At 39.6% G+C, this 16720-nt stretch overlaps 1 protein-coding gene and 1 long non-coding RNA gene across 2 annotated transcripts in view; one reads left to right on the forward strand and one right to left on the reverse strand.

Moving 5' to 3' along the window:
• Positions 1 to 16720, forward strand: part of LOC127423078 (cadherin-12-like) — a 237542-nt gene that overhangs the window by 95072 nt on the left and 125750 nt on the right. The window contains exon 2 of the mRNA XM_051667111.1: positions 126 to 558. Within this exon, the coding sequence (XP_051523071.1) occupies positions 325 to 558 (234 nt within the window). The 5' untranslated portion in view covers positions 126 to 324. The remainder of the gene's footprint in view (positions 1 to 125; positions 559 to 16720) is intronic.
• LOC127423080 (uncharacterized) lies at positions 6098 to 11961 on the reverse strand. The gene is made up of 3 exons (XR_007894272.1): positions 11854 to 11961; positions 11605 to 11703; positions 6098 to 6842 (listed from the first exon to the last, which is right to left on the reverse strand). It is a non-coding gene; the product is annotated as an uncharacterized LOC127423080 (long non-coding RNA).

A 16720-nucleotide genomic window follows, 5' to 3' on the forward strand; every position in this document is an offset into this window, starting at 1 on the left:
ACATATATATCTGGAGTAGTAGTTCATAAAAGGCCTGTCTGTAGCTATTGCACATTTAAAGAACTCATACTAATTCAGTTTGTAGAACACACAACTGATTTATCTCATTGTTTTGTCTGTTGCAGGTGATGAATCCACTACCTGGCTGACCTGATTTATACCTTCAGCAAGGGGAGTGGCAGAGCACCAGACCCCAACTTTTCCTCAACCCCTACTGGCTTCACGCTCAAGCTCGTGAGCCTCAGAGCCCTGGATCTCTTGCCTTTCACCTCCCCCTTTTCCTTGGGACCTTGACGTGGGAGCAGCACCTTAACAGACCGCCCAATGCTGAGGAGGAACTGTCTGCAGGTATTCCTGTGCTTTCTCTTTGAGCAGAGCTTCTGCGCTCCCTTCCAGAGCAGGCCAGGGCAAGAGTGGCCCCACGGCCTGTCGGAGCCCTCAGCGGTGGAGAGGAATGGAGTTTCCAGGGGCTTCCAGAGGGTCAAGAGGGGCTGGGTGTGGAACCAGTTCTTTGTGCTGGAGGAGTACATGGGCTCGGACCCACAGTATGTGGGAAAGGTAATGACTGCTCTGATTAATATGAAGGATTTTAACATCAGCTTTCAGAAATCATAATTTTCTTTTTAAGGAATAGTTCATTAAAAAAAGAAAGAAAAAAAGGTCACCCGTATGACTCGACCAAACGTGCAGCATGACATCAAGTGAGTGCATTTACATGCACACCAACATGCTACCAAAAACTACCAAACTTTTTTTTTTTTCTGACTTATCTGCTTCTGTGCCACAGTGATCAGCCCTGAAACACATGTGCCACTGTTCATGGGAGATGTGGGTTTTGTCCGCCTCTCCTTTAAATCACTTAATCCAAACCCACTGCATATTTCAATAATCTAAATTAATTAACACATTCTATCCCATGTTAAAGGTATTTGTGGAATCAATCTCTTAGCGTTGCTTACGACAAGTTATAATCACATGAGGATACACAGACATCTGCCATTATATTTCCATTAATTTAACATTTTTAAGGAATATTTCACCCAAAAATATAAATTGTGTCATTATTTACTCAACCTCATGTCAGTCCATGGCGTATGCGGTTATGTTTCTGTTCTTAAATTCTGCTTTTGTGATCCACAGAATTTAAATAAAATACAGCATACATGTTTGGAGCAAGTTTACTTTGCATAGGTTAATAATGGTAGAATTTTCATTTTTGGGTGAACTGTTACTTTAATATGTGCTTTCTTACCACAACAAGGATGCCTAACCTATGGCAATACAGTTGTAGTGTTCGACAAACATAAAAGAGTGTTAAAACACTGCTTTGAACACATATACAGACCCAGTTGAGCGAGCGCAAGACTGAGAGGTTTCATTCTATGAACCAACCAATAAAATAAAGACTTTGTGGTTCCTACATAGCACAACTGTCAAAGCAAATTAATTCCACATTGTGATTTCTCGTTGACTGTTTGTACTGTTGCTCCAGAGAAACATTTGATGGGTATGAAGAAGAAAAAAAAAATCCTGATGCATTCACAGTAAATACATCAGCACTTATTGGAACTGATGAAATCTACCCACAAGACAATACAAACTGTGAGATTTTATCGTTAATTCTAATAACGATGCAGTTGAAAGGGAAAATAGTGTAATTTTTCTATTGTGTTGCATGTACATGAAACTTTTGTCAGGTGAAAATTGGCTTTTAGCATGATGCACACATTTTGGTGGGACACATGTATGCACTGACAGTGATCTTTAATCACAAAGAATTCATATTCAAGGATGCATTCCAAGCATGCAGGCATAACCACACAACACATGATGCCTACATCTAATTTCCATATGGAAACATGGCAGAGTCTTCCACAGCGCATCGCCTTTAGCAGATCATAACCCAACCTGATCTTTCCACACACTTATCAAGTAAAATGAGACATTTCAGTATGAATATTATTTAAAATTAGTAAGATTCATAGCTGACGGGTCTTGCCTCACAAAAAAAAAAAAAAAAAAAAAAAAAAAAACTATTAAAATAAGCAAACAGTCTTTTTATTATTATTATTATTATTATTATTATTATTATTATTATTATTGTATTTCAATGCTATATTTGTGTTTTGCCAATTTCAAGAGTGTCATGTTTTGCAGTGAAATTAAATTTAACCATTTGTACAAATTGTCAAAAAATCAAAGTTTAAATGTCACTCAGAACAACATATTTTCAAGATTATGTAAATAAGATATTTATGGAATAATCTCTGAAAACAAGTCTTAATTTTGCTTCTCAAATGATTTTATCTTGATGTAAAGACATTTAAATAGTTACAAGACAACAAGACCGAGATACTGGCTAAGAATATAACTTTTTCATTGATATCACTGTCTTCTTTTTCTAAAGATATGTGGACATGTTTAGAGGAAGAGAAGTAAACACAACAAATCTTACAGAGTGAAGTTCCTTCTTAGTAGTGATTAGGGCTTCATTTTGTGCCAAATTCATCTTAAAACAGATTGCTTCGTCTCCTGCCGAGCTGAGCACCTCACTTTATCTAACATTTAGAGAGGATTTTCCCTCTAATGAAGTCTGAACTTATGGCCTCCACCTTTCACTGAGCAAATCACATGATACATCTTATATGTCAGTGCCTGCATAAGGAATGACTAATTAATTTTAGCATTTGTTTAACTTTGTCTCTTACTTATTCATTTGAAACTAAGAATAAGATTTTCTTCACATTTACAATAGCTGTTTTATTATTAGCTCTACAAATAAATGTGAATTTAGAGAGAAGAATGGGAAACAAAGAAACAAGTGACAGAACAATAGATAGCTCATGGCCAAATCACGTCAGCAGACACAATTTGCGACACAGATGAATACTCTGCCACCTTCGGCGGTGTCTGCTTTGCATACATTTTAGAGCAGTTTGCGTAAGACGTCTTAATTAGGACAATGAGCCAAAATACCAGCAAAACTGATAATCATAAAACAGAATAAATATATAAACACAGAAAACCTTTAATGCTTATTCAATTCAATCAATGAGTCCTGAGACCTTAATAGCTGGGGTTTAGAGGTAAAGGAAATGCAAGGACGTGTTTTGGGGTTTGTTTTGTTTTGTTTGTTGAACCAGGGACTGGCTTTTGTCTATTTTGGATTAATACATTCAAGACTCTAACATTTGTTTACTGCTTTGTGACACAGAAAAAGGGGGGTTGGACCAGTTTTTTGGCACAGTGTCAAAGGAATAAACCATATGGAAAAAAGAGCACAAAGAACAATACTTGCATTTGTGTAGGCTTCTTAGTCAGGCATAAATTGCACTAGGGACGTCGTTTGTTTTGATTGATTCTTTGTCGTGTCCACACTCTGCATCCGTTAGGTGTATCTAGTCATGCAAACTATACTTTTTTGTTTTCGCTTGGATTAGTGTTTCTGATATACCACAAAGCGTGAGACCTGTCACAACCTGTTAGGAAACATGACCTGAATATATCAGATTTGTTTATGGTAAACTATACATACATTTAGTTCACGAATGCAGTTGGTGGTACTTGCTAATGCATGCATCACTATATCTACTGCTCATTTTGACTACCTAGTTGACTAAACATGTTACCATACCTACATTTAAAAATAAATAAATAAATAAATAAATAAAATAAAATGATTTTCACATGGCTTGTAGTACACATTGCATAAGTTTCCTGGTTAAATGAACTCTATATGTGGCTGCAACAACAACTTTTATTCCTTTTCTCACAAATCACATAAAACGGCAGATTATCAGTTAATAAACACTTACTTTTCACCCTGTTCCTCACACATCTAAATACAATTTACGAGTTTGTTGGAGCGTGATTAAATTGCACCATAATTCAACTGATAGAGAGTTTTGTTGCAATGCAAAGTCACAGAAGCCAAAAGTGTCATAGAAGGCCCCATTCTCTTCCATTGTAAGTGCCTCACTGTAACCCGGACTTGTGTTTTTATTGTATTTATTTTTTAATTTTTTTAAGAAAAATGTGGAAAAGTCTAAATTAATTTTTGTGGTAATCAATATTATTCCACTAATGCTGTGGATTGAGCTTTACTTGTATTGAACCCGGAATATTCCTTTAACCTTAAAAACCGTTTTTGTTTGGGAGCAAACAAAAAAAAAACACTCAATTTTAGTGTCACTCAGTGAATATTTCACCTCAGAACTGCTGCGATACGTGTAAGGAGCCATGTAATAATTTGCAAAAATGTCACAACAGTCACTTTATTTTCATGAGATCAGGCTCAAATTTAAACACCCTTAACCCTAAGAATTAAACTCACTCACATAACCCGTCCCACACTGTTTGTGCTACAAACATGAAGTTGAGGAGAAATATGCTTTACTTTTCATAGCGATAAGGCAGTTTTCGCTTGGTGAGTGATAAAGCTATAAAAATCCTATAGGACTAAATATAAGCAACCACCTAAAAACCACCCAGAACACATTATGAACCAAATAGCAATGTCCTGGCAACCACCCATAATACCCTAGCATTGTGCGGGCATCTTCTGCATCAAGTTTTCTTTAGAAGTTTTCTTTGTCTATAGAAAATCTGATGTAATCTACTATTTTATGCTGGAAATAAATGACCCTGTTGTCAGTGGTGTGCAATGAATTTTGCCAATGCTAACCTAATATAAATTATTTATTTTACCATATAACATTGCTGTGAACATAAAATATGCATTCTAAGCAAAAGAGTTGATTGATTGACACATAATATGCAACAGCAGGGCCGATATTCTTTTTTTGGTACGCATTTATGCACAAACTGTGAACATGAGGACATGAGGGCCTCCAGATACCGGAGTGAGCTTATGACACATCAGCACTTTATCATTTATTACAGAGAAATAAAAGTCTCATTGAGCCTTTGGGAATACCCCAACAAACCACACTTCCGCAATTAAATTATGCACTACCATCCCTGGTGTTGAGCAATGGCTGTTTGCAGGAAAAACGGCAATCATTCTGCTCACTGTAAATCAAGTTTTCTCTCTCTTCCTCTCTCTCTCTGTCCTGGTTTAGCCTTTCAATCACCATTAAAACCCGCTTCCTCCTCCTGTAATGACCAGCAACAATTCACCCCTTTCCTCAGTCTTCTAAGCTAATAATGTAATAAAGGTCATACATAATCTTAAAGACAGAGGACGGTGGGTTTAAATGACTTAGCTTCATGAAATTAACTTTATTTATGACATCATTACCCAAAGTGCCATCTGTCAACCTTCTAAAAGCTGTGATTTTTAAATCAAATCAACAAATACAAAAGTAATTTTATTGCATGTGTATTCACATGTCATTTTGAGTCTGATCTCATGAAAATGACGTGACTATGCTGACATTTTTGCAAATTGATATTACATGGTTTATTACACGTATCATGGCAGTTCCAAGGTGAAATGTCCACTGAGTAGCGAGTTAAATTTAAAGCGAGTTAAATTTTCTCCCAAACAGAGGAGGTTTTTAAGGTTAATGCCCTATCGAGTTTTACATCAACAAAAAGTCACGCAAAAAAATAAAAAGATATTAAAAAAATATTCTTAGCCCTAATGATTTTCGTAATGCATGTTTATGGTCTTATTGTGCACGTTTCAACCCTCTTACTTTTTTAACCCCTCTCCTCCAGCTACCTGGCTCCATTCTGGTATGTAATGCCCACTTTTCTCTATTGAACCAATTTATGCTGGATAAAATCAAATTGAATATCCTGTTTCACTCAGAAATATGTCAGAGTATATAAGTAAAATGGGTTACGAACAGCTATTTTTGCTAAAATACTTTCTCAAATCATGGCTTAACATGCAAAGTGAACAACAGGTAAACCATTTGAAGGTTGATTTCCCCCCAAAAAGTAACACTCTGGCTCTGTGGTGCTTTCAAAACAACCAGTGGTGTGAGTTTGGGGTGAGACTATCTGTTTGCTGACCAATGGCAGAAAGGGGGAGTGTTTGGGAAACCTGTTTGAAAACAATCATTATGTCAAATCAAGTCATTTTTATTTGTATAGCGCTTTTCACAACACACATCGTTTCAAAGCAGCTTTGCATTAACAAAAAATGAAACTGTAATATCTATAAAGTCTTAGAGTGATCATTGTGTAGTTTGATTACATATGATTGTAAATTGTGTATAGAAATTAAATAATTAAATAATAATTGTATTTAGAACCCCTGTGAGCAAGCTGAAGGTGACTGTGGCAAGGAACACAAAACTCCATAAGATGTTGGTTAATGGAGAAAAATAACCTTGGGAGAAACCAGGCTCACTGTGGGGGTCAGTTGCCCTCTGGCTAACAGCATGAATATAATGCCAATATTAGTTATTTTTGTGCAGTGCAAGTCATGGTTTTAAATTTGTAAATTAAGCATTAAGGCCCATTGTTTAAATTTAAAAAAATAAAATAAATAATAAAAAATAATAACTTTAAGATTAATGACTAATGTCTTTGAAGTCCATCCTCAATTAACTGCAGAAGTTCGCATAGATGCATTGTCCTTTGTTAGTTGGCTGATGAAGGCTTTTGTTGGCAATTAAATGATAGTCTATGTATTCCATTTCAAGAGTGTAGGTGGGGTATATCCTAAATCCAAGGTTCAGGCAGTAGCATATGAAGTATCCCATGTCATACAGTTGGAGTTGGCATCAGTTCATCCTCTTAAGTCAAAAGACTGAAGTGATGTCTGGCTGGCACCGGCTGTAGTTTGTCGTCATCTTTCAGCGACATGTAGCAGTGGAGTCTGACACCAAACAGGAGCGGAGCTGGATCTGGCTGGCTCTGGTAACCTCCTAAATTTGAGACATGGAAACAAAAAAAATAATAATATTAGCGTAGATGCCATTCAATTTTATGCAGAGTTATAGATCATGATGGATGTTTCTGGATCTGGCAGACCTAACTAAAACAGCCTAATTTTGAGTTGAAGGATAAATTAGGTGTATGCCTGGCTAAATAGATGAGTCTTTAGTCTAGAATTTAACTGAGTGAGTGTGTCTGTGTCCCAGACAGTAATAGGGAGACTATTCCATAGTTTAAGAGCCAAGTAAGAAAATGATCTACCTCCTTTTGTGGATTTTGATATTCTAGGAACTATTAACAAGCCAGAATTCTGTGATTGTAATGAACGTGATGGAATATATCATGTCAGAAGGTCACTTAAGTACTGTGGAGCTAGACCATTCAAAGCTTTGTATGTAGTTAACAGAATTTTAAAATTAATACAAAATTGAACAGGCAGCCAATGTAACAACGATATAATGGGGCTAATATGATCATATTTCTTGGTTCTAGTCAGCACTCTGGCAGCTGCATTTTGAACCAATTGAAATATATTTATTGAACTTGCCTGGACATCCTCCCAGTAATGCATTACAATAATCTAGTTTGAGGTTATGAACGCATAAATTAGTTTTTCGGCATTGGCAACTGAGAGCATGTGTCGTAATTTAGCAATATTTCTCAGGTGGAAGAATGCTGTTCTACAAACATTGGAAATTTGATTTTCAAAGGACAGATTGGTTTCAAATATAACACCTAAGTTCTTTGCTGTAGAAGACAACGTAACAGTACATTCATCGAGAGTCAAATTATATTTTAGCTGCTTATTTTTAGAGGATTTTGGTCCAATCATTAGTACCTCTGTTTTGTCGGTACTGAGTAAAAGGACATTTCTGGCCATCCAATCTTTGATTTCATTGATACACTGCTAATTTGGAGAATTGTGAATTTTCGTTGGGTTTAGAAGAAATATAAAGTTGGATATCATCAGCATAACAGTGGAAACTTATTCCATGATTCTTGATAATATCTCCCAGGGGAAGCATGTATAAGGAGAAAAGCAGAGGTCCTAAAACTGATCCCTGTGGCACTCCAAACTTAACTTTTGTCTGATTTGACAATTCTTCGTTTACACATACAAAGTGGTAGTGGTCTGATAAATAGGACCTAAACCATGCTAATGCAAGTCCACTAATGCCAACATAATTCTCCAGCATATTCAAGAGAATGTCATGATCTATCGTGTTGAAGGCAGCACTAAGATCTAAAAGCACTAGAAGAGAAATGCAGCCACGATTAGATGATAAGAGCAAGTCATTTGTAACTGTGATGAGGCCTAAATCCTGACTGAAATTGTTCATATATTCCATTTCTCTGTAGAAATGAACATAGTTGGGAGGACACTACCTTTTCTAGTATTTTCGACATAAACAGTTGATTTGAAATCGGTCTGTAATTAGCCAAATCTCTAGGACCAAGCTGTGGCTTCTTAATAAGCGGTTTGATAACTGCCATTTTAAAGTTTCTTGGGACATGTTGGGCCTCATGTATTCAGATAGAAGACAAAGGCAGGCCTAACAGTCATAAAAAAACATTCCTCAAGCCCCCTCCTTCTAAGTCAGATGTTGTACTGATAAAAATCGCGCCAAAATCAAACAAAGGGAGTCCAAAACAGACTACAGATCCATGAAACCTTGCCCTCTAAAGGATCGAGCTCTCAACTCCTATTGGATGAGGCACACCACAGAACGTCCCTCAATCATGACATCATCAGGACTTCAAATAATTCTGAAATGCTTCCAAAGTTGCTTCCAGCGACTTAGGTTCACCGAATACGGATGTAGCTTTTTGCTGCTCTCCGGTGCAGCCCCGTGGCATAAGGAAGTAATGTCCGACTTGAAACTGTAGCCATACAATCTCCATCTCGCTGGACGAGTTGAGATTACTCTGTGTTCAACCGAACACTCTAACGGATCCAAAGGAGACCGCCGAGCAATTCACATCTTCATTCGTTGGCCTACAGAAGTGAAGAGATTAAAGATTTCTCTTCCATCTTCAATCAAGTCGACATTTCTGAGTTCTCCGCCAGCCCGCCGAGAATCAACAGTCGTACCGCCCGCCGACAGCGCTAGGAAATGGCCCCCGTCATCACCCGAGCCTCAAGGAACCGGGTCAAGGTTAAAGGACAGAGGAAAACACATTCTACCTGTGTCCTCATGCGATTCAAGTAAGAGGTTTATGTCTGGGCAGAGATAGAATATTATAGTGTGTTATTCTTGTGTTTCAAGGTTTTTGCTTGTACAGATTACGGACCGCCATGTCCGCTCATTATTAATACTCAGGGTATTAATTATCACGAATTTGTTTTGCTGTATTGTGGTCCAACCAAATTGGATTGTTGTGCATTTTCGCCATCGCGGGTGAGACAGTTCATCCATTAGAGTCAAATAACACAGGACTTTTACGAGCCCCGCTCGTAAAACCGCGTCTCTGAGTGATGAACACGGCTGCTTTATCTCCAGCTATCGCGAAATCAGCTTTCGGGCTGTCACTTAATAATCTCTCTCTCTCTCTCACTAACCACACTGACACACACACACACACACACACAGTCACACACACACCTTATGTGTTATAGGATTATTTTTATTTCCATATCTAATCATATCACTGTTTAGTTTGTAGTTGTAAGTCGGAAGTTTATGGACTGCATTGTATTAATTATTAATTGATATTACTGCATAAATAAACTTTGTTTATATTACAAAGAGAAGTGTTTTGGTTTGTTTTGCATACGCCTGTGTCATGCTGACGGGATGTCAGTGCTCGGATTCAAACCTTCATTCATTGTTTTTTTTCCCATAAATCGATATTCTTCGGATGTCGATTTTCCTAAGAAAACAATCTAATATTGAGACTGTTTTAATATTCGGTTATTAGTCCCTGTTTTCAGGGTGGTGCCCCGTCAGTGTTAATCCTTATTAATATTCTATTGATTTTTGATAATTGATAATTATCTTTGATTGAATTTGAATGATCAATAAGCTAGTGTTAATTTTAATTAATGTTTCATCGACGTTAACAATTAACGATTATCTTTGATAACTGTTGACTTAAAGGATTAAAAAAAGCTAACATTGATTCTCATCAATGTTCTATTGATTTTAATAATTAATAATTATCTTTGATAATTATTAATTATTGCTAATAACCAAACTTGCTCCTAAACGTAGCACACTAGATTTACTGGAGTCCCATATGATGTTTTAATGAGTTAGATACAATTAATTAATTTAAATATTGATTAATAACTACAGAAATAATTATTAATTATTTCTGATAGTAACACTGATCTAAACAACCAGTAAAGCCCTACAGACATGTCCAAAGGATAGCGAGGAGTTAATAATATTAAGAAGAGGTTCTGAGATTACTGGGAATACCTCTTTTAAGAGCTTAGTTGGTATTGGATCTAACATACATGTTGTGGCTTTTGATTTTTTGATAAGTTTTGTTAGCTCTTCATGACCTATGACAGTGAAGGATTGAAGTTGCTCGTGAGCAAAATTATGACTCACTCACTCGACGTTGTATTGATGTAGTGACACTAGGGGATTGCTCTTGAGAGCCCCAATCACCTTTGATTTATTCCGAAAATTCCAATGAAAATTGGCGAGTAGAATTTGCATACCACTCTCTGCCCCGGACACACGGGTATTAAAGGAGATGGTGTGAACCACTCATTCAGACTTGTTCTTCGGAGCTGAGCATGTGTGTGTGTGTTCATCCCGTCACTTTATTCCTTGCTGCTGGAATTTACGGGGTATACCAGTGGTTGCCCTCGCACGGTCGAGTATTGTGCTTCCCCTGGGCGCTTCGGCGGCTGAGTCCACAGGTGTTAAAATAGTATATTTCAAAAGAGTATATTTTCTCTAAAAGAGCTCGCACAAACAATTGATGTCTTTTTAAAGATGTCCTTTTACCTTGTGTTACGTAGCTTTCGTGGAGGGGTCATATTCTCACTGCAAGAACATGCCCATGAGAACGTTGCGGTCGTGGCTCTCTTCCTACAAAGAGCCACCGTGGCTGCTTCCTGACCCGGTCCGTCCTGCGTTGAAACTCAGGCGGCTGCGTCGGCAAGCGCCGCGGGCGATCTGGATGTGGATATGGGAGCGTTTCCACCGGCAAAATCTCAGCGGACCTCCCAGCCCCCAGCACGCTCGTTCTATTCGGTAGAGTTCATGAGTGAGATAGGCGGTCCGCCTCAGGGCGGATTTAATATCTCATTCGGGGCTCACGACGAGGATGAGTTATCGGTTGCAGCATCGGAGGGTGGGCTTCTGCTTTCGGAAGTGGACGAATCTTTTGAGCTCCTGCTCTCAGGCGGTAGAGCTCAGGATGAGGCGGACGCTGAGTTGGCAGCCGTGCTTGCCCGGGCGGCTGTGAACATCGGGCTGGAGTGGAACCCTCCGCCCTGCTCTGAGCGTTTGCAGCTAGACGATTGGTTTCTGGGCTTGGAGCGCGACTCACGGACTCAAAGTATGTGTGTTGCTCGCTGTACTACCAGCATCCAAAACAATATCTACCAGCTTCTCTTTCTCACTGACCTCTACTAGCGTTCAAATGCATGTCTCTAACTCATTAATCTTCTCCGTCAGCTTGACTAATTCTTTACACTTATCACATGCAAACCCCTCACTGCTGATGGTAGAAGCCATAGTAAATATGTGGCATGTAATGCAGGAAGCAATAACATGACATGCCATGACTTACCGCAATTGTTTGTTGCTGTTGTGGTTGTTCTTAAGCAGCGAAGGTTAGAGATCGATGTGGTTCCTAATTAGCAGATGTTTGAGATTGATGCAATAATCCCTGTAAAACACAGTGGAGAAAACGAATACACACAGTTGAGATGTGAGATGTAGACAAGCGGAAAAAATTGAAAAAAGAAAGAAAAAAACTAGAGAAACGGGTGCGCATGGTAAATTACACAGAGATGAAACAGTAGAAAAGCGGACAAACCTGAACCAGGCAGTAAAATGGCAAAGGATAAAATGATGAACATATAAGAATAAGAATAAGCAGTGCTAAGCAGGCTAGCAAGCTACAAACACTCGTGCAGCGTGCCGTCAGCAACAGGAAGTGACGTCAGGAAGTGATGTCATTATTTTTGCAATTCTGTTTGATGACTCTAGTGGGGCAGAAATTATACAATTTACACAGCTTTAAAGCAAAGCAACTTCACAAAAAAATTACAAAAAATAAAAAAAATAAAGATAAAGCTTGAGCTGGGTCGCATTCACCTCATACAGTATTTAAGGATTCACAATCCCTGATGAGCACGCAAGCGGATCAAGGGTTTATAGACCGAACTGACTGGGTTTTTTGTGTGTGTCCCCATCACCCAGCAAGATTTAGTGTGAAAGCCTTATATCAACTGTATATATAGGGAACACAGAATAGGATATGTGCCCTTACAAAGAGCTGGATGAATGAAATACTTGCTCCATCCAAAGCAGATGTAGACCACATTGCCTGTGCCAAAGTAGAGATGGGTATTTGCACACACAATACAATAATGACAGCTGGAAGTACTGCCCCAGTTCTTTTGAAAACTTCCCATTCTCAAGCTTTTCCTTGCGCTGACATCATTTTCCATTCATTTTCATCTGTCCATCAAATGCAGTCTTTATCCAAAGAGTCCTTTTCAACAAACCATGCACTCCACTGATGTTTCTGTCTGGCTCTTTGACTCTCTTCAACTGAAAATTAAAGATCAATTATCATTCATGCTCACTTATGATGTTACAAACCTGTGTGATTTTTTTTTCAGTGAAACACAAAAAGAGGATTTTATTTTTTATTTTTTTTTGGAATCTTCATGCATCTCTTTTACATACTATAATGGTTCATTGTGACCACATCTGGCAAGCTCCAAATGGACAAAACACCATTAAAGCACCATAATGGTAGTCCATACAACTGACACGAGAACAAATGCTGTTTGCTTTAAATTTAAAAGTCTAGCCCTGCATGGTGCTATTTTTTCATCTGAATACAGAAGCAAGCAAGATTGCAAAGCTTTGGCAGAGAGGAAGATTATCAATATGTATCTCTGTTCCATACATAAAGCTATTTTATGCCTTCAGAACATTTTAAATAAACCATACAAGTCATATAGAGTATAGACTACATTTAAGGTGCTTTTATGGTGTCTTTTTGTCCTTTTGGAGCTTGACAGTTGTTATAACTATGAACTGTCAAGGCTGAAACATACTCTACGCAAGTACGTGATGCAGATGCGAGTGCTTGGGCACCACATTGCCAATGCACGGCCTGGTTGAACATGCTTAACATGCGTTCTGGGAACAAACCTCAGTACTTAAGGGGGAGATAGGGTTCCCTTCAAACATCTGTGCCATTAACCCTCTGGGGTCGACGGACGTGCCGTCACGTACTGCTGGATTTTTTCCTCATAACAGCGGAAACAACTTAAAATACTCCATCTTTGGGGACATACAGATAAGTGTAAGACATCATTAGAAACTATAAAATCACTTTTATTTGTGTACACTCACAACAACAACAAAACTTTGTGCTTTTGTAAAATAAAGAAAATAAACAGGGTGCGCTTTCAGCCGTCTCTCTCTCCGCGAGCTTCTTTCTGAAACTCGTCACAAAAATGAACTGAAACTCAGCGGATACTTATCATACAAACATGAAACATATGTCTAAAGAAAGCTTAAAATGTCTACTTTTAAATAAAATATTTCAAATTTAAAACAAATATTCTCCTGCAATGTAATCTGTATGAAACAAAGCGATGTACAGTTTCTCCTGGCTCAGCTAATTATCCCTAATGTGATCACACCCACGCGCAGAGGGCGCTATTCATATGGTAATGTACTGAGGCGATCAATGCAAATGGTAAATGCCCCAGAGGCAAGTTTTATATACATATAATATATTTTAAAATACAATTTATTCCTGTGATGTAAAGCTAAATTTTCAGCATCATTACTCCTGTCTTCAGTGTCACATCATCCTTCAGAAATCATTCTAATATGCTGATTCGCTTCTCAATAAACATTTATTATAATTATCAATGTTAAAACAGTTGTGTAATTTTTTTTTTTTTTCAGGATTCTTTGATGAATAGAAAGTTCAAAATAACAGCATTTTTCTGAAATTGAAAGCTTTTGTAACATTATACACTACCGTTCAAAAGTTTGGGGTCAGCAAGTTTTTTGGAAAGAAATTAATTTTATTCAGCAAGGATGCATTATATTGATCAAAAGTGACAGTAAAGACATTTATAATGTTACAAAAGCTTTCTATTTCAGATAAATGCTGTTATTTTGAACTTTCTATTCATCAAAGAATCCTGAATTTTTTTTAATATATTGTGTATATGCCCTATATCAGATATTACATTTTATTCTGTTCCCAGTGGAGGGGTCTTTGTCTCCTCAGGTGTGAATCACATCAATATTCATGATCATTCACGCCTCCTTGCATATGGCCTTTCTAACACTAAAAGTGTCTTATGAAAGTTAAAAGACTATATTGTTTTGTATGAATGAGTGATCAGGATGGTTTTCACATCATTTTGTAGCAAAAACTCTAGGCTACAAGATCCAGTTCTCAAAAGTCTTGTGAGCAGATGATTAGTATGTGTTATATGGCCTTATTTCAGTGACTTAAAATTTTTGTTTAAAAAAAAAAAACACGCATACAAGTTATTTTCTCAAAAATACAAACATGTACATACATGTTGCTCACATATTATTGTAGCCCAGATTGTGGTGAATACAGTGTTTTCAGACTTTAGCCATTAATATGTTTTTAAGCAACTGAAAAAAGCACAAATGTCAAGGCATGTCAAAATTTCACCAGGGCCCAAAAACACCCTCAGACCTCAGAGGGTTTTACTGGATTTGTTACAACTATGTAGCCTAACTACATTACATTTTAATTTAATATATCAATGCATTTAAGTTGCCTGTCTGTCACTCACTCGATGATGTGTCGATGTAGTGACACTAGGGGTTCGATCTTGAGAGCCCCAATCACCTTTGCTTAAAATAGAAAAGGCCAATGAGAATTGGCAAGTGGAATCTGCATGCCACACTCCATCCCCAGACATACGGGTATAAAAGGAGTTGGCGTGCACCACTCGCTGCTGGATTTTACGGCGCATATCAGCAGTCACCCTTGCACGATCGAGTGTTGTGCTTCCCCTTGGTGCTTCGCAGCTGAGTCCGCGGGTGCTAAAAGAGTATATCCAAAAGAGTATATTTCCTTCTAAAAGAGCTCGCACAAACGCTTGCCGTCTTTTTAAAGATGTCCTTCCACGTTTGTGCTACTGGATGTGGCGACGTTAGGATGGAGCTGTTGACCATCGATTACTCTCACTTGGTCAAACGCATGTTTGAGGGACTCGTCACGTGACTGCTCTAGAGGAAAATCCCCCTCAGAAGAAATCCCCCTGGATCTCTCCCCTCCGGACAGCCATGAAATCTGTCTCGAGTGCTTGGGGCGCCAACATGCAGAGGCAGCTTTCGTGGAAGGGTTATGTTCTCATCAGAACGTTGCGGTCGCGGCTCACTTCCTTCTTCATGAAGCAAGGAGCCACCGCAGCTGCTCTCCAACCCTCTCCGTCCTGGGCTGATGCTCAGCCAGCCAGGTCGGCAAGCACCGTGGGTGATCTGGAAGTGGATATGGGAGCGTTTTCACCGTCTCAACCCCCACGGACCAACTATCCCCCAGCACGCCCGGTCTATCTGGAAGAGCTGTTGAGCGATACAGGTGGTCCACCTCAGGGCGGATTTAATGTGTCGTTTACGGCTCACGACGAGGATGAGCTTTTGGTCGCAGCATCAGAAGGTGGGCTTCTGCTGTCGGAAGCGGACGTATCTTCTGAGCTCCTGCTCATGGGCGGTAGAGCACAGGATGAGGCGGACACTGAGATGGCAGTCATGCTTGCCCGGGCGGCTGCGAACATCGGGCTGAAGTGGAACCCTGCACCCTGCCCTGAGCATTTGTGGCTGGATGATTGGTTTCTGGGCCGGAAGTGCACGAGGAGCTAACAAAGTCATGGAAGGTACCTTTTTCTGCCCGTACACGCTTCGCAGGCTTGCCCATCCTAACTACCCTCAACAGCGGAGCTGCTAAGGGATATGTTGAGCTCCCCCAGGTAGAGCACGCCTTAGTGGTGCATTTATGCCCGCAGGGTGCAGCCACCTGGCAGGACCGACCAAGGCTAACTTCCAAGGCTCCCTTCCAAGGCCTGTAAGTTCTCTTCCTCAATGAAGAAGGCTTACAAGGCCGTGGGTCAAGCCGCTTCCGCCCTGCACACCATGGCCATCCTGCAGGTCCACCAGGCCAAGGCGCTGAAAGATCTGCATGAGGGTTGAACATCTTGCCACGGCACGACTCGGCCGACTTCAGGCCTCCGAAGTCCCACACCCCATCTGCTTCTCACCATAGCCATTCCCCTGCAGTGCCGGCCCCAGCTCCCATACTATTGGAGCCTGTTTGCCGGCCTCAGAGAAGAAGATCCTCCCACGGGTATTTGGCTCCACCTGCCCATCAGCTGGCCCCCAAGAACCCCAGATGGGCTTCGAGGCGGCCCTGGCATGGGCAACCCGGGGATGAGGCGACTGACTCCGACTGTTCTGGCCCGGGTGAACTTTCCAGCCCCACCATCGCTCCTAGGCCAGCGCATGCTAAGTATTCTATCGCTGGGTGCCCTCTGGGCCTCGGCACCCACATGGTCAGTAAAACAGCAGTTTCCTCATTCCCTGAGTCAGCGCACTCATGACGGCCAGGCGCTGGAAGTCTTTCCAGTCAATCAGACGAACTTGAGTACCTCCCGTTCCCTCTTTCT

Source organism: Myxocyprinus asiaticus, chromosome 32 (genome assembly GCF_019703515.2).
Source record: "Myxocyprinus asiaticus isolate MX2 ecotype Aquarium Trade chromosome 32, UBuf_Myxa_2, whole genome shotgun sequence".
NCBI classification, from domain to species: Eukaryota; Metazoa; Chordata; class Actinopteri; order Cypriniformes; family Catostomidae; genus Myxocyprinus; species Myxocyprinus asiaticus.